The sequence below is a fragment of the Rousettus aegyptiacus genome, unplaced genomic scaffold (genome assembly GCF_014176215.1).
Source record: "Rousettus aegyptiacus isolate mRouAeg1 unplaced genomic scaffold, mRouAeg1.p scaffold_m13_p_1, whole genome shotgun sequence".
NCBI lineage: Eukaryota > Metazoa > Chordata > Mammalia > Chiroptera > Pteropodidae > Rousettus > Rousettus aegyptiacus.
Genome location: NW_023416284.1, coordinates 159754355 through 159773885, shown reverse-complemented (window position 1 = coordinate 159773885; position 19531 = coordinate 159754355). Strand labels below are relative to the sequence as shown.

Genomic DNA, 19531 nt, shown 5'->3' with positions numbered 1-19531 from the left:
AGATTCAAAGGCTAATCTTTTCTGGAAACATCCTCACAAACACTTCTAGAAATGTGGGCATCCCTTAGCCCAGTCAAGTTGACACATAAAATTAACCATCACACCAATGGTACGAAATATGAAAATAGCCTAATTAAATAGGTGAATAGACGTAGCTCTCTAATCTAACAGAAGCAAAATAAAAAAAGCCAAAAGCCACGGCACCTAATTAATGTATCAAGCACCTCCAATAGAATGTAATCAAAAATTTGAAAAACAATAAACAGAACTTTACATTTTATTTAAAAAATAATAACATGTATGAAGAACACAAATTTCTATTAAGAACAGAGGCTTATTAAATGCTTTATAGTAAAATATTGAGCCCACTCTATTATACACAGGCTTGATGTTCTAACAAATAACACTGGGCCTCAATTCAGGGAAATTCATGACATCAATACAAAGCGGAATTGTGGGGACCAACAAATGGAAATTTACTTCTCTTCAACAGCTGTAATACTGATACTTAGAAATGTTTAGGCGTTGGGAAAAATCTGTAAAGTTTCCTGAGTAGTCCATTAAACAATTCTTAAAATGATGTTAGCCTAATGGAAAACATGAAAGTGCTCTGATGGAAACATCATTTTAATATTTATTATCTTCAATAACTGAGAACTACAATCCTGAAACTGTTTTATGCCATACGAAAGTCTTTGGAGTTATCCTAAGGCTTTCCAGCACAAGGTATATTTCAAGGCAATTTATCAAGGATCTAATTTTCTCGAACCACCAAGCTAGTGATATGTAGAGATAAAAGGAAAAGTCAAGGTTAGATGATTATTTGCCAAATAACAAGATCTAAAATATATTGGGGGAAAATAAGGACATAAGAATGAGTGGATCCTGGATGATAATAGAGATGGCTAGCAAAAGGTACTGAGACTAATTAGCGTTAACTAGCATATAATGTATTTTTATTCATTAGTCAACATTTTCTTTATGAATAAAATTATTTCAAGGTAGCATTTCTAAAAACTAAATTGGTCCATTCATTTTTCAAGTCAGTCGCAAAGAAACTTTGATTCTGAATATCTAAAGTTATAGGCAATCACATTTTGATAATTTACTCCTAATAATATCTTGCATCTCCAGCCATGGCTCTTGAATACATGGTTTCTTAATAAAATATCACTAAAATAGAACAGATGTTGGAAAAAATACTACTTACCTACCAACCAAACCAATTCATATCAATTAGCTCACACAGAATTAAACCAATTTATATTATTTAGCTTGCACAGAAGCTGGGTCTTATTCCTTTTAAATAATCTAACCAATCATATATAAAAGTAATAATTCAGAAAATCACACTTAAGATTTGCACTCACACTCATTTATAAATATATATTGAGGCTTCAGCATGAATTTGGTAATTGTAATCCACACTTCGGTACCCTACCTTTTCCAAACTGGACACTTCATTCTATGAATATGATCATCAATGACAGAACTTAAAGAAAAGGAGCTTTAATTAGGATGAAAGAATTTTGTATTCATATTAATAAAAGATATCATGCTTTCAAAAGAATGGAAAAAATAAAATCATATAGATAATATAGAGTACTACAATCTTAGTAACCCAAAATACAACTATCTCCATCACAGAATTAAGCAGCCAGGCCTAATATACTACGAACCATTTGATTAAAAAGGCTTATAACCAATGTTTTGACAAGGAAACACTGGTGAAAATAGTTTTAAAATATATAGCCTTGTAAAATGATATATTTTTAACATTAAAACCTTGTTTCAGAAGTTCCCCGCTTTAGGTTATTACTCAAAAACTCATCATGTTCAAAACTCAAATTATTGTGAGATCTTGAAATCATAAGAAGCTTCTCCTTATTGGTAAAGTCTTTTTTGATTACAGCTTGGGGCACAAGTAACCTTTCCATCGGGTCCTCTTTGTTCTCTAGTTTCATATATCCTTTGCTGTTGCTTCGATCCAACCGAGGCCAACTTGGATGCTTCCGCTGTTCTGCCTGAACTGTCAGGGTGGAGGGACCTCGGTCTAAGTCTAGGGATTTTGAATGTGATGAGAGCAAATTCAGAGATGTGTTGGACCCAAACTGTCTTCTAGCAGCCCCAGGAGACAAGAGCTGTCCAGCTGCAGGCCCAAGAGTCACAGAGGACTTGTACTGACTTGACAGTGACTCCCCAATGGAATTATTCCGTGGGAGTGCCATGCTGACTGGCTGGAAGGACTCACTGGTTTTGGGCAAAGGGACCACCAGGGAATCCATGGACAAATTCCTTGACCTACTTTTGAGGTTCCCGGCATCCTCGGTGATGTTATCTATACTGGGCTCATCAATAACACAGTTATTAAGTTTGATCACAGGCAATGTAAAAGCACTGATGGATGATGACACAATTGACTTGGTTTCACATTTCTTAGGGCCGTTGGTCTTATCATCGGTTGTCTGGGAAGAAGGTGGATAGAGACCAAAGACAGAGACGGAGCTGTTAGAGAGCAAAGGTGGCATAAGATGCCCAAAACTCTTACTTTCATTTAGCACAAGCTCATCCTCCTCAACAGAGCTGTCCACTCGAAAACTGCTCCTAAAACCTGAAAAAGAGGCGATGGTATTTGCTGCCAATCTCGAAGCACAGGAGCTCCCATTCTGTTTTACTTCTGTTTCTCCCATCAAACCGGTATAGATGCCATTTATATGCTTTTGCTCCTTGATTCTTAGCGTGTGGATGTCAATGACTGTAGAATAGATGTCCCTCATGTGTATAATTTTGGTTTCTTTGTCACGATTCTCATGAAGAATGGCATTAGCACAAATGAAAATGAAAATGCCAATTCCCATTGTGAAAGGGCCAAGCATTTTCATTTTATCAGAATGTAAGTGCTGCTCAAAGAAGTGAACCACCACACCACCTTGGTTCCGAATGACCTGAGTTTCATTTGTTGACAATGTTGTCTCTGCATCGATAAAATGTTCTTTTTGGGGCCAATATCCAAGGACTGCCATTGCAATTCCTACAATGGAGATTAGCACTCCTAAAATGAGGAAAAATCCAGATGGGGAATAAAGCCGAATTTTTCCTCGAACGACCACAACATCGGCCCGAGGGCGACGCCTGACTGGTTTCTTCTCTTGAGCAGCAGGTGATGGGCTGAGGTTGACATGATGCTGTGATCTGGCAGAGTCTTGCCTTTTCAAGGCGGCCAGGCCAGTTATCACTCCACCAGTGGCTATCATAGCTTGTTCTTTTACTCTGAAAAGAAAGGAAAGATGATAATATAAATGTGTTCTGGGGGATGCTCATCATTCAACAATTATTCATATATTTTTGTTTTAATAATGAAATGGAGCAGAAAATAATTTTTTTAATTAACCTAGTCTGGGTAGAAGTTTTATTTATTGGCTAATTTAAATTCTGGAAATTTCATTTTTTTGGTTGAATTAGTTTTTCGACTGTTGATAAAATGTCAGCTCAAGATATATTTTACTTAAATAATTTTATCACTCATTATATAAAATAGTCCCCTGGTCTTAAGGTATGCTCACGCACATTCTCTCGCTATTCTCTCTCTCTCTCTCTCTCTCTCTCTCTCTCCCCCACCCCCTCTCACACACACACACATTATCTGCATTATTTTAAATAAATGGAAATATCCATATACTTAATAGGCCCAAAACAAACAAACCATAGACTTAAAAAAGAGAATACATTCTGGCATCTCACAGTTGTGAGCTAAGACCATTCTTGTAAAAGTCACCAATAAATTCTTAACTACCACATTTAATTTCTTCCTCTCAATTCTCATCTTCCTTATTTCTCTATTTCCATGAATATTACTGATCCCTCTTTTCTTGAAACTCTTGTCCAGTCTTTTATAATGTTAAGCTTTCCTGCCCCTTCCCTCACCATTTCAATTTTGGCTCATCTTCTTTCACCTAAAAGTAGACTACCTTCCCCTTAGGGTGCTGTCCTTGGCCATCTTCCCTTTATACAATCCCTTGACACTCATATCCACTCCTACATCTTCCACCATTTCCTTTATGCTAATGAGTCCCAAGTCTATATTTCAAATCATAGCCTGAGTTTCAATTTCACATTTCCAACTCACCATGGGGGAACATATGCGCATTCATGCACCACTAGCAAAGCTGAACTCACATTCTACCGGCAATACTTGACTTTTTTAATGACATCAGTCTCGGGCTTAACTCTTCATAGTCATCTTTAATTTTTCCCTTTCTTCTTCCTCTTATCCTCCAATCAGGTTCTAAGCCCTAGCAATTTTCACAACACAATGGCTCTCGATTCTACCCCTTTGTTCCAACCTACTCTTCCCAGCCTCGGGCAGCTCTTATTAACTCTTACTAGACCATTATAATAACCTCCTGGTCTTCCAAACTCCGACTTCTCTTCCTCCACAATCAAGCTTACATGCTGAGGGCAGATTAATTACCCTAAAATGCAGCTCTGAAGTTGTTTTAAGAGCGGAATAATGGATAATATATTTCCCACTACCTACCAAAGTTTAATCTGGGATTTCACACCCAGAGAATTTAGCTTTGTCTCTAACTGCTCCCTTCCACTTACATAAAACTAAGACCCAATAATATTCTCTGTACTCCTTATTATAGTGTTTCTGAGATTTTATTAATAATGTTTCATCCATCTAGATCTTCCTTCACCCCCTCCCCCAGTCTCACATATTAACATCTGACTAGTCATCAAAGCTCATATTCTACCTCCTTTACAAAGCCTTCTCTGACACTCAGCAAAACCCACATGAGCTTTCATCTCTCGGAGCATTTTAGCAAGTTTTCTGTGGCACTTGCCAAATTATAATGTCTTAGTTCTCCGATGTCTTGTGGTCAGACATCAAGTTTAATTCACATTTTTATTACCAGAGGCATTCAATATAGTAGCTCGAACATAGCCATTTTCAGGAAATATTTGCTAAAATGCTCAGTAAGGGAGTAATTCTTCTCCTGAGAGTTGCTGAATAACCATCATATTACTATACTAAATTTCTTAGTTAAAAGCATAAACAAAATTAATACCAAAACAAAAAGCAGCAATATATGAGTTGGTAAAATATTTGTCATTATTTGTAATGAATAGTTCTCAAGCTGCCAAATCAGGTAGGAAACAGAGGATATTTTAAAACCCAAAGGTCTCTGGGAAATTTCTGAGACGGTTTCTTCACAGCATCAAATTTTGTCTTGCAAAGCCAAGCTTTCTTTTTGAATTCTTATTTATGATTTTTGAATTGTGTTTAAATAACAGGGCTGTAGATGGCATCTACAGTTTTAGCTTGCTGAACAAGCTGGTGAGTAAATCCTGCCTTCACTGGAGTTATAACTAGGATTAAAATAATTTAATGTTGGAATAACAAAGTATACTAAAACCCATAGCTCTAGTCTATGAATTTTATCAAAATATACATACTAAAGTTTAGAACTTCTCCCAAACCTTGGCTAAAACAAAACTTAGTGTCAGCCTATGTCTTCTTAAGCCAAACTGTTCTAAATGTTTGAATAAAATGTTTAGATTAGAGAGAAGCCATCTAACTTAGTTATTCCCATATGGCAGGATTATGATTTAGTCTAAAATTCTTCTCAATAGAATGAAAACAAGGGCAAAAGGATTTCATCTCATTTAAAACCCACTGTGAATTACAATTCCATACAGATTCTTAGTCCTCCCCCATTTGTTAAAACATTTTCTGCAGGCAGTGCCATTTTCTATTCCTGAGGCTGATAGAGGAAAGGGGACTGAAAGAGAAAAAAAAAAAAAAAAACTATATTTTGAGAAAGACAGATGGGAATAGAAGGTAGAAAAGAGTGAGTAGGACTGGGCTCCTTTGTGAGCAAGCAAAGCAGCTTAGACTAGACACAAAGAAAATGCAATATCAGTTTAAGATTGTGAAAGTTTATTTTAAAAAATGAGAGGAAAAAATACTCCTGGAGAAGTTTAGAAACAAAGAATAGGATAGAGGAAATGAAAGGATCACACAGCTTCTTTACCCAGTCTACGCTGGCCAGACCCAGGCAAGGGCACTGAGACTCCCAAGGATTAGCAAACTCAGGTTTGAAGCCACCGTCCGCCTTTAATTCCATTGGAGGCAATTCAATTCTAAGTGAGCCTCTACTGTGACTCAGGGACCTAGCCCTGAGTGGGAAGGCAAAGGTGCACATGCTCTGTCACTGCTTCAAAGAACTCGGAACTTAATGAAGAAGGCAGTATACCTATCTAAAACAGAATGAGATGACCCCTAGAATGAACATTTCAGTTAGAGGGACCTTGACAACAGGTTTCATGCAGGCAATAGCATTCTAACATTTATCACAGGAAAAAATCAAGTGAATAGCATTTTAGGTAAGGTCAAGGGAAAGAAAGGCTGGAGAACAGAGCTCTGGACTGCCTTTTAGCACACAGCTAAGCACTGAGGGAGGAAACCAGGCCAGGCTGGAAAAGAAAGCAGGGCCAGGTCTTGGAAATTAGAAAGTGTCATTCCTAAATGATTGAATTTTTACACTTATACACAATAGAGCTGGTGTAAGACACAAGTACTGTAATCGTTATCGTAGGAAAATTAATCTTGATTTGTAGACTGAAGCGGTAAAGCAGGACTGATGTTGGGAAACAGTATGAGGATGCTAAAGGCAGTTTGACCATAAGAAGCCTAGTGGAACTGTACAACTAGGAGGGAGTGAATGCACAGGTCTCTGCATCTTCAAACTGCAATGTCGACTTGGTCTACAGTGTTCACTACAAGCAATAACAGCCTAAATCTATTTTTTTATTTATGCTGCAAAGCCACATCCTACACATTTATCACTTGGGGGAGGGGGGCACGGATAAGGACCCTGTTAACTACAGTCTCCTTATTATAACAAACTATAGCATTCTTCTAAGTTTCAATAATAACAATAACAGTATGAAAGCTAACACGCACACTGCTTATGGTCAGGCACTATTCTAAGTGCTTTGGGTATGAGAATATATTTAGTCTCACAACAGTTCTGGAAGTGGATATAGTCATTATGTCCTCTGTTTCACAGATGAGAAGACAGAGGCTCAGAGAGTTTAAGTAACTTGCCTAAGGTCACACAGCTTGGGGGTGACTCCAGAGCCTGTGCTCTTATAGAATCTGAGATAAGGACAGTCCTCCAAATTTGCTTTCACTGAGGTTTTCTTTTCCTGTCAGTTTTTATTTTGATTCGTTTTTCCATCAGAATACCAGACCCTCAAGAGGGCTCTTTGCCTTTAAAACTGTAACTATAGATGAACCAACTGCCATTTCTCAAATCGCACTGACCACATGGGAAAAACCATGGGGACCTGTTTCTGGGAGAGCAGCAGGACTCACACTGTCTGGACTCCCTCTGGCAGGTGAAGGTGCAGACTGAGGAAGGGCCAGCCCCACCTCCACACTCCTCTTTGTTCTCGACCATCCCTGATAGGGCTGGACCGGGACTTTTTTCCTCCAAGATCCGAACAAAGAATTTTACTACACCGACTTTCATTTTGTTAACTTGAACACAGAGTTTTTGCTTATCGGTCTCTAGATCCAAAGCTTCATCCAAACTTTTCGAACTTGAGACTGCCTCCTAAGTGGGCATTGTTAATTTGTGTAGATATTCATTCATTCATGTAATTAGCAAAAACTGATGTCTGGTAGTAAGTATAGTAAATACAGGGCTCGAAATATGTTTTCTGGCCTGAAGAATATAATGATCAGCAACTATCTTTTTGAGGGGGTATTCAACTAGTTATAAATAAACCTACCAAGAGGGTCAGCCACACTCAATTTCCATAGTCTCCAAAAAAAATCATGATTTTTTTCAAAAGCCAAACTAAAAGACAGATATGCATATGTTCTATTGACAAATAAAAAAAATTTTTTTTAATAGATTGAGTTAACTTTTGGGTGCATACGAATCATCCTATTTTTTATTCCCAGTGTTCAGAAAACAGTCACAATTTTGCTAGCAGCAATTAACAAGATTACCAGTTGAATATTTGCACAACACACCTTCTTCATTGTACACACCAAGGTCCTGCTGGGCTGTCTCTAGTCTTGTGTCACCTTACCCACCTTACCTTTATCACTGCAGATATAAACTCTTGAACTCATTTAGGCACTCTATTACCACCTACTCACCCACATTGGCTCATCTTCGCACTGGACCATGTTAATTCTACCCCTTTCAGCCAAAAACTTCCTCCTTGACTGAGATTTCTGCCTTATGTGTCATATGTTAACACTGCAGCCTCCCTTCTAATAGGCATATCCTCTCCTATTTTTACTCCAATAACAATTTTAAAAGCCTTATTGCTGTTGTCCTCTACCCTTCTTACAAGCTTAAGCACATTCTGAAATTTGATTTTCATAATACTAATTCATACTGTTTTTTAGTATTCACACCCTCATGGATGTTTATTCCTTTACACTTAGGTGCCCTCCAGACCAAATCGTGAGACTACTACATATCAGACATGGTTCCAGATGCATTCACACACTTATATCTGAGATGATGTAGAGTGGAGAGACGTTAGAAGTTTTTGAATCGGACATTCTTTTTAGTCAACTAACAGCCAGAAATGCAGTAAAAAAAATCCAACAATGAATTAGCAGAAAGAAAAGGTTTGGAATTCAAGTTTTCGGACTCCCCATTCAATGTTCCTTTTGGGCGAAATATTCCTTTCTATTGTTTTTCGTACCAGACCAGTGATTCAAATCTTGCCTGGAATATAATAAGTACTCAGCAAATTTATCTCTTGACTGGGAACTGGCTTAAATTTTATCATAGAAATATGCTAGACACTAGGACACAAAGTTAATAAAACCTGGTCCTTGATTTTAAGGAGTCTGGTATCCAGTGGGAAAACGAAGAACGCATTTAAAAAGAAATAAACTGATTACTATGATTATGCTAACACTGGTGAATGCTATTCCATTCTATATAGAAGAATCAGGGAGGCTTCCTGGAAGTGGCAACAGTTTATGGATGCTTGGCGCCATTAGTAGGAGTTTGCCATGCAGACAGACTCTAATTCATCTTTGTCTCTGATTGTTTCACGAGGATCTTTGCCCTATGGTTTCTCTTTATCTTCTCACTTGCAGTGTGCCAATTATTTTTAATATATTTGATACTATCTTATTACATGTTTAAATTTTTATTCTTATCTCGAGGTTTAAAAATTTGCCAGAATGTGAAGCTATCTGCCAAAAGGAAGTAAAAATTAATCTATGCCTCAGGACCAAACAAAAACATTATATAAAAACCCATGCAGTATCCACAAATGTGACAGATGGAAGTATTTTCTGTTTAAGCTAGAATAGTTTTAAGACTTTCTTCCCAGTAGAGATATTTTAAATTTTTAGAAAAAGATTTCTAATCTATATTTTTATCAGAATTAAAATAGGAATGCCTGTGGGTGACTAATTGTTCAATTACATTAAAGTTTAAAAAATAAGAATAGAATAGAAATATTTTTTAATATGTAGCATAATGGTTTTGCACATTGACACTAGAATCAAAGAGACAGGGGTCACATGTTTGCTTCATCACTTGATAGCCACACAGCCCTGGCCCAGGTTGTTTTAAACTCTTCGTATCTTAGTCTCTCCACCTGTAATATGGCAAAACCTCCTTTAATACACATTATATAGTATTGCAGAAGACCTAGGGCATTTTGAATCCTTATACACTACTTATTAGCCACTGTTAAAGCACAAAATTCAATAGAGTAAATTCGAAGCTCTAATTGGCTTATTAAGTGATTCGTAAATTGGGCAGCATCCCATCTACAACTAGAAGGGAACTCTGAGGGGTTGTACAGTATGAAAGGTTTTTATAGGAAGAAGAGTGAGGCAAGAGAACTATTAGCAAAAGAAAGGATTATTTTTAGGTCAAGACCACTTTTGAAGGGGAAGGGAAAGGCAAGGGTTTTATCATGCAGATTGCCTCTTCTTTTGGAGGGGATGAGTAGGACCCACATGACAGATTATCTCATTGGTGTTTACCTGATATTCTAAACTGACTGATGAAGATTACACTTCTGGTGAAATGAGATTATGGGCTTTTAGCACATGCGACTCCATTTTGGGTCTATGGTTTTCTCCTTAACAATACACTTGAACAATTGACTCAACCTCTTGGAACTTCAGTTTCCTCTTCTGTAAACAAGGGCAGTAACAATGCCTATGGGGTTGTTGTAAAGCAAAGGAAATAATGAATGCAGACCACAGCTCAGTGTCTGGGAACAAACATCTACATTAGTGATGTCAGATGTGTCTGATTGTAAGGTCTTTTTAAGGATAAAATGAAGTAATATATATATACAATATCCACTACAGTGTTGATTATATTAAGTTTTCAATAAACAATGGCTATTATTATTAACTCTTTATTGCTTGGTATTATTAACTCCTTCATTGCTCAGCTAAGCAAACCAAAAATATATTTTAATATATTAAGTTAAATAATTAATGATGGCTCACTGAATATGGAAAGAAAATTATGACTACAAGTTTGTACTGAGATTTAGAGTCAAAAACTATTGAGTGGAGTCTGTGTATTTTAGTGGTAAAACATTAATAATTTTGTAGTTGCAAAGAAGACTTGAATTTATATAAGAGAGAGACAGGTGGGAAATATATTATAGAAGAATAAATCATGGCTTTTTCTGTTTAATTCATTCCATTTCTTCAGATTTGGAGGTTTGTGAGAAAAATAATAGCAATAATAAAAACAAGGTAGGAAAACTCAAACCAGTTCGTCTGATGTTTTTACTTGTCTTAATGATGCCATTAAATCAATTGCCTGAGTAATCTAATTGATACTGCAAACACCATTATGTTTCCATCGGGGCACTCGGCCATAAAACACTGAAAACAAAAAGGAATATGAGGCTCGGGGATATAAGGACTAGAGAAGAAGCCATAGGGTGGTATAAAGTGAAAATGTGCAAAATATTAATTTTATGATGAGAAATTTAAGCTATGATTTTATGTACATTCTGAAGGTCTTTGCTGGTCTGCCTTGCAAAAAATAGTTTCTTAATATTCAGTATTGTTTTACATTCACATGAATGCTAGAACTAAAGAGACGTACAGAACTTTTTGATAATTAGCAGAATGATAGTCAAATCATTAGACACAAAATATGCTTTATGGTCAAGTATACCTTAAGCACGTGGAAAATGCTAGGAGCAGAGAATGCACTTGGAAATCTATACCATATGTGTCCTTCGTTACTAACCTTCCAAACCTGCCAGCTTGACAAACTGTAAATTATGGGCCTAAACCAATTACGAGCTGTGTAACAATGACATGGAACAACTGCTCTCCAATGACTGAAAACCATGAAGTCCACAAAACACAAAAGTCTTCAGGAGGCCAAATAACAGACCCATAATGAGCTGTTAGAAAAAGATCCTGCCGAGACCCAGCGGGAGACATTTTTGGCAGGAACAGAAGAAATTAGAAGCCCATTTCCCGCTAAAGTAGAAATATGTTTCCCACTCTGTACTCTAATTCTTCAAATCTGAACAACCTCTTACAATGACTGTCAAACTCCCTATTCACTGCATTTCCTGATAGGATGTTGACTTGAAATTGGTGTAAAGAAGCTACCCTTAAAGAAGTCAAGTATTTACTAAAATGCAGGTGATTAATTGATATATTCCTAGATAAAAAGCTAAAACATTTAAAGTCTCAAATTGGACTTTTTATAGCGATTTCTCCTCTGCAGGAGAACATATATGGGAACTTCACTTAGAGGTATGGTGACCATGTTCATGGAGATAACACTGGAAAGTAAGACTCTAACAGGTTTTAATGTTCTTTCCAATGATTTTAAACATCCAGAAAATATAAACACATTGTTGGCATTCCTATTTGACAAGGGGAAAACACAGAGGACAGCAGTAAGTTTCAATTCCGGTTGCTCCACTTTCTATCAAATATCTTATGTAAGCCAATCAGTTTTGCATGTTATACAGCCTTGCCAATACTGTTAAGGATGCAAAAGGCCTTACTCTCTTCTCTTCTGCAAATAAGGAACCATCGCTCACCAGAGAAAAACATCATATAAATTAGCAATGAGCTGTGTCATATTTTAATCCACAGTCACATACTATAAATCAAATTTCTTATAAAGTTTTCCAACTGAATATAATGGGAGCACCTACTGATTCGCCACTGAAGAAATATTAATTAATGCCTGCTTTATTTAGAGTTTTTAATCAGGAATCCAAAGACAAAATTAATTGACTCAGAGCTGAGCTGGTAAGGAACACAAAGGAAGTGAAAGAAAAAAGCAGGTAAAGGTCAGAAAAGAAGGAAAAAGGAAAGGTGGGGGAAGAAGTAGAGGGAGAGAAGAAGAAATGTACTGTACTGAGGAGAAAATTATAGATATTATTGCAAACGTTAACCATATATATATATATATATATATATATATATATATATATATATATATATATATATATATATATAGACAGGAATTGTTTCTTGGGATTGAGAGGATTACTGAATCATCTACCAAATCCTGAGTTGTAATAGCTAAAAGGAAAAAATTGAGAAGAATGCATAAAATACCAGGAATATAGAAAAGACTGGAAAGAATGCTTAGCAGTAAAAATGATTTCAAGGGAGACCTAACCTAAAAGCAACAGAAGATAAAACCATGTCTCCAAAACATCATAAATGCATGTTGCCTCTTTCTACTAGGGAAGGGTATTTTTGGATCATGCTTGAGATATTTTTAGCTTTAAATATCGGTTATACTTTATAATGGTTTGCTTCACTGGTAATTTCCTGCACAAGATGGCGATCCGAGAGAAAAAATGGACCAAAGACATTAATAGTCAATTCATAGAAGAAAAAATACAAATGTTTATTTAACAAATGAAAATAGTAAGCAAAGAAATTCAAACTAAAGCAATTTCAAAACTAAAGATACAACTTCACTAACAGACAAAAATGAAAAAAAAAAAAGAGTGATTGGTTATGCCCATTACTGGTGAGGTATAAGGAAATAAACTGTAATAAGTCATCAGTGAGAGGACAAATTGGTACTTATTTGAGATTTATTTGGGAAAGACTTTCAAAAGTTTAAATGCCCATCTTCTCCACGCTCCCCCCTCCTATTTCATTTCTATGAATACAGCCTTTAGAAAGATGTATAGACCTATCTATAAAAGTATGCATTCAGTGCTAATAGTAATGGGAACAGTTTGGATGCTCATCAAGAGAAAGTTGGCTAATTCAATTATGCTGCAACCATATAATGGAATATTATATAGATATTTAAAAGGATTAATACATGCCAATAACAAAAAATGGCCACATCACATTTTGGAGATTTTAGAAGAGAAGTAAACAGTAGGATCCTGTTTATGTCGAACATACAGAACGTGTGTTTAGATATGTATTGACAGGGTGTGGCAGACACCGGCACCCTTAACGGGGCTTCTGCTCAGAGAGAGAGCCTGTGGGTGAGAGGCAGCCAAACACTCACTTTACACGTAACCATACTATCCATCTTTTTGCCAGAAGTATGCACTGCTCTTATTTCATTTCCACTTTGGAAATGAATTAAGTACAGAGCAAAAAGAAAGAATGCTGAAGTTTGGAAAACAGAATAAAAAGCAAGCCAATCTGATACACATTTGGGTAATTAGGTGGACTTGCTCATGGTAAAAACATGTGTCATGTTTCAGGCAAAAATGCAGAACTAGAGAAAAAAGAAAAGTACTAAAATCACTAACTAGATTAAATTGCGAATTCAGAAAAGAAGCCCTTACTTATGAGGCATCATAATCTTGAGCACAGAAAATAATTCTACCCACCTGGGCAACACATGCATTTATTGGGTACAAGGTAAGTTACAGGATGAATTAAGAATTTGTATCTGCCTTTAAGAAATTTATATCTAGAGTATGCTGAAGAATAATGCTGTGCATTTCATTGTAAAGAAAATCCTTTGTCAGAATCACTAAATTTCATCTGTGCTGGATCATCCTGACTTACACAGCTCCCTTCTGGCCTTCAAAGAGCGTGTGGCTTTCTTTCCCCAAAGCTCAGTTCTCACCAATGACCTTCAGTTACTCTCACCTTACAACTTTGATTCACTTAGTGAAACAGGCTTCTTTTTGAGAGTATCTAGCAACTTCAGAATTATCATTTTTATAAAGCATGCAGCCGCAGAGGCTAGACAGAGATCTTCAGCTTCATTATGAGAGGGAAACTGGACTGGGGCTCCAGAAAGAGTTCTTACACTTAATCTGATGCACATTTATCTCCTCATAAGGATGAAGAAGCAAGACTGAATTTTATTTGATTTTCGAGCTCCCAAATTAAATCTCTGTTCTGCTTCCTGCATTTACCCTGTGTCATCCTTTGTGTGCAGCACAACCCTGTGTCTATAGAGACCCAAGAGTCATCCCAGTGGGCGAGGGTCTGTTGGGTAGGGCCTTTGGTGGGAGTGGGTGGGATGGTGGGAAGGAGACAGTCCTTGCTCCCTTGCACTTAAGAAAACCCCACGTCTTTCTTTCCCTGCTTAATCTAAACCTAAAGAAAGGCTATTTATGTCGATCTTTTCTTCAAGGCATTAACATCCCTGGGGTTTATTTAAGACACATTTATGCCAAAGTTGAACTGCACTATAACTTCACATGACTTCAATCTGAATTTTAAAAATGCCTTCGAGCTTGATTTTTTGAAAATCAAAATCAGGTACCAGTAGGGTAATAACAATGAGTTTTGATATGTGTATGTTTTTAAAACAAATACTTAGCATTTGTTTACCTTTTTGATCTCCAGTGATATCAGACCCGCAGACAAACATAACTTACTATAATACTCTAAGCAATTTTTAGATTTGCTATAGTTACATACTAAATCACAGATCTTACTTGTACTCTTTGGACATTTATCAAATATTTATTGGCTAATTCTCATATTGACTCATTAAATCCTCACAATTCTGAAAAGCAGTTATCAACATCCTCCTTAAACCGACAAGCTAAGAGTTCGAGAAGATACTTAATTTTATAGGCCTTCTGACTCAAGTTCTATAGCCATTACATTACTTCAAAACTGGCTGTATCTTCAAAATGAAAATAACACAGAAAACTGAAATAATTGCTCAGCTTGTCCAGGCTTCAATATTCTTTGCTTTAAACCACACATTTATAGGGCATCTGAATGATTTTTGTATTACTTTCTGAATGATAAAAAGGACTTTTCTCCCTAAGTCTGAATAAGATAATGAAATCAAGTAATTAAGTAAATTAAATAACATTCCTAATTCTTCCAGAAGGACGTTGATAATTGATTCAAATTTCTAGCTCACATTGAAAAGCAGACACTCTCTCATCTCTATTTAGCTCTGCTTGTGCTGCTTTTAATCCGGATCATCACTTATAATAATTTCAGCCTTCTACGCTCCTTTATCTGAAAAATCCATTCCTGTGATGTTTAAAATTTATTTCTGTATTCAACAGATACTGGTTGAACACACACTATGTGCCAGGGCTCTGAAGTGAATCCAACATCCTCTGTGTTCTTATTATCAGGCTGAGAGCCTAGAAGCAGGGAGACGAGCCAATACCAAGAAGCATTCTAGGTGCAAAGACAGAAGTATTCATGGGAAGAGAAGGTCGAAAGGAGACAGCAACCTTTGGCGGCAAGGGTAGTGGTAAGAAGAAGCAGAGAGGTTTCTTAAAGAAGGTGATCCTCGAGCTGTCCTCAAAGAAGGGAGGAGGAAAAGCAGAGAGGCAGAGAGGAATCCCTACCACAGAAAACAGAAGGAAGATGAGCCACGAGAACAGCACAAATAGATAGATATGGATTTAGGCTGTTTGGGGATTTAGACCTAAGAAGCAGAATTTCTAACAGCAATCCCCAAGGAGAAGGCTGAATTCAGTAGTAAAATCTCTCTAAGTCTTACATGATGGAGACACCGGTCACTATTATACCTCCCCCAGTCAACCCTCCCTGTGTGACTTGTGACCTCAGTAATTTCTTCTCATAAAATAACTGAGCACTATGTACTGCTTAAATGTCACTTTGGGATTTGTTCTGATTTAAATGGAATAAAGTTGACTAAACTGAGGTCTACAGCTTTACTGAGATCAAAGTAAATATTAGTTAAATGGTGACTTTTTAATAATGATGAATTCCAGAAAGAAAGAAAAACGTTTTATCCTGAATCTTTTCCAAGAGAACTGCCAAGAAGTTCAAATTATTCTTCTGGAGACTTTGGGGGAAAGTAGGAAAACTGAGAAGGAAGAATGAAAAACTAGAAATGAAAAAGGATCTAGTGTTTATTGCATTCTGATATTTTTTAGAAACAATATATATTACTGTGTTTAACCGTCACTAAAATTCTGTAAGGGAGAAAAAACCTGTACCATTTCATTGAGGCTCAGTACTTTGCTCAATGTCACACAACTAGGAAAGGCAAGGTTTCAAAGCCAGAGCTGTTTATCTTAAAGAATATATGATTTCTCCTTCAATCATACTGCACATTAACAGAAATAGGATTAAGGACTGAAGGCATAACTAGAAATGTTGAGAGAAAATAAGGAGCTGAAGGGGAGAAAGAATTTATGATCATGAATTTATAATGCAGTGAGGAAAAACGTATTTAAAGAAAGAATAAAGAATGTCATTTAAAGAAATTGCATAGCACAATGCCATGGCCTCAATAACTTGTAATTGTTGGAGATGACAAAATCAGTTCAACTTCTAATCTCTATAAGAACTCACTTCTAGACAAATTATCGAATCTGTATGTGAGAAATAACCAAGTTCCTCAAACAAACAAACAAACAAACAAAAAACCCAAATCATATCACCCAATGCAGACAAAGATCAAATGTTCCCTAAAGCAGAGAACAATGGCAACACTAAATCTTTTTAGTTTCTTATGTATTTTATTACTCTCAGGCATAATTTGTGGTATTTTATCTCTTTATTGCTACAGAGTTGACCTTCAGTCTCTAAAACTAAGGAAAGTATATTAAAAAATGACTCCTGTCACTCTAAACTTTTTGATAATATTTTAAAATTCAGTTTAAAGATTTCATTTCCCCCCTAAAGTGTCACATGAAAAGCATAAACTGAAGAAATATCAACGAAAGGTTTTTCTTGTTAGCAACGTTTTTATAAAAGTTTTCTCTCTCTTTCCAGGGGGTAATTTGGCAACAAGTATGTTTTTTCTTTCAATTATGTTAACATAATAATTAGATCAACTAATTATGGTATATGTAAAAATGTAGAAAATCATTTACTGACAGAATGTAATGTTCAATAAATGTTAGTTGAATATAAAAAAACATAATATAAAATATAAAAAATATATGATATTAAATATAAAATACAAAAAAAAAGTTTTAAAAATGTCATCTATTTGAAAAATATTTCACACACACACACACACTCACACACACACACACACACACACACACACACACTGCTAAAGAATACCAAAATATACACAGCTGTCCATAGTCTACTGCTGACATCTACACATATGGCCCTGTTGTAACTAGAGGCTCCCTGAGCAAAGATATAGATAGAGGGGGAAAAAATCCAGATAATCCATTTGGAAAAGAGCTTACTCTGTGGTTTAACTAAATATAATTTTTCTTTGATCATCTATTAATAAACATCTCAAATAGATCACTTAAATCTGGCCTTTCATTTCTTTAAGCTCATGTGTGTCTTTATTTTCAAGTCGAATTACTTTGTTGTTACATCAAGATCGGTTTAAGAGCTACAATTATGAATTTATAGTTTGAATAAGTCAACTAAATGATAAATTCCTTAGGAAAAACTGCAGACACATTAATTTTATCTCCCACCAATATAGCTGAAATTATTTTTTAATGATTTCAAAAAGGCCAGCCAGCTAACTAGATACTAGAAGTATAATAAAAACACTCATAAATTTCTTAAGTAGTTGTTTAAAAGGTCCAAATGTCTTTGCTACAAGAAAACCATCTCTTTACCCTTTTAAGGTACCAGGCATTGCGCTTAGAGTTTTACATTTACTAAGACCAAATACAGTTTTCATAAGTGCTGGGCAGGCAACTCCCTCCGCTTTCTCTCTCTGTAAGGTCTTCTGGGATGAGATAGTTCCAGTGAGTGGGAATTCATAATCCATAACAATCAAAATATTTGGGCAGACACATAAAAGTGAACACTAGTATTATGCTATCATAAAGAGAGATGAATACAATCATTCCAACCATTCAAAAGCAACATAAAAAATTGAGCAAAACCAGTACCTGAAAAGAAATAGCACCGGAAGTCTTCGTGCATGGGGAGGAATGAGCACTGGAAAAGTTCTGATAATAGTAGCACCTCTCAAAATATGGCCACACTGGTAAAACCTATGGGCTCATTAGAAATGTAAATTTATGGGCCCACTGCCAGCCACTGAATCAGAAAACCTAGGGATGAGCCCAGCAATCTAAGAAACCCTCCAGGTTGGTTCTGATGCCTGCTGCAGCTTGAGGGCCACCGAGCTGGAGAGACTTCCTCACCAGACCCAGCCTCTGCTCAGATGCTGCAGAGGAGAGGGAACTTCTGACTGTATTTCTTCTAAAATAGGATTCTTTTTCAGGAATGAAAAGAGGGGGGGAGGGAATGCTATCATTAGCGACATATGGCTCTGAGGCAGCAGCGTCCAGCAGCACTATAAGATCATGAAGACTCCTCCTTGCTTCCCCAGTGGTCATGGACTTGCCGTGAAGGACGAAAGTGATGAGTAAGAAGGAAAACACAATTAGCATAGGCTTGCAGGGGCTCCTGCTCTGAGAAAATGTCTCCCTGTGCTCTCCCTATGCCTGGAAATCCTTTAGAAGGGAATGATATTTTTGTTGCACATTCATTCTGTTCTTTATTCGCATTCACTGAAGACCCACTAAGTACCAGGTGCTGCTGGGCACTGGAAACCCAAGACTAAAAGATGGCAGGATCTTCTTTCCAGAGGAGCTCACCAGAATGACACACTGAAGATGAAAGTGCCAACTGACCTAACACACTGGAAGTCCTGTATAGTAGAATGTAATGAATCGACCATCAATCACAGTGACAGATATTTCCTATTAAGAAGAAAAGATTGATGAAATAAAGCATGAGAAAGGTCCCCTACCAAGGAAACAAAAGGAGAAGAAAAAGGACCTATTTTGCTTAAATTGCCTTGACCATGATCCGACTTACGATCAACCTGGAAGAATCCATGAACCGTAAGCAAGGCTGTGTGTTTTGCAACTTAACATGGTGCGAAGGAATGTGCAAAATCATGGTTGGACACTCAAAAATAATGAATGTGGTTCCATAAAATGAAATGTAGAATTCCAACCCTCTTTGTTCTTTAACAGTTTATGAATCACAAATTTTCCATCTGGATAAAAAAGAATCACTGACCACTATTACATACAAGTTATCAAAGTCATTATGCTATGTCTGTGTAGTACACCGAGGCATTTCTGT

General features: G+C 36.5%; 1 protein-coding gene across 5 annotated transcripts in view; it reads right to left on the bottom strand.

Moving 5' to 3' along the window:
• Nucleotides 1-247: 247 nt before the first annotated feature.
• TMEM200A (transmembrane protein 200A) overlaps nucleotides 248-19531 on the bottom strand; it is a 62639-nt gene continuing 43355 nt past the window's right edge. For 3 of the 5 annotated variants that reach the window (XM_016118449.2, XM_016118447.2, XM_016118450.2), the window contains one exon: nucleotides 248-3270. In XM_016118449.2, coding sequence (XP_015973935.2) covers nucleotides 1779-3254 — 1476 coding nt within the window. In that variant the 5' untranslated portion in view covers nucleotides 3255-3270 and the 3' untranslated portion in view covers nucleotides 248-1778. Of the gene's footprint in view, nucleotides 3274-19531 lie in introns of all 5 variants that reach the window. The other 2 variants (XM_036221664.1, XM_036221660.1) reach the window with 1 other exon arrangement.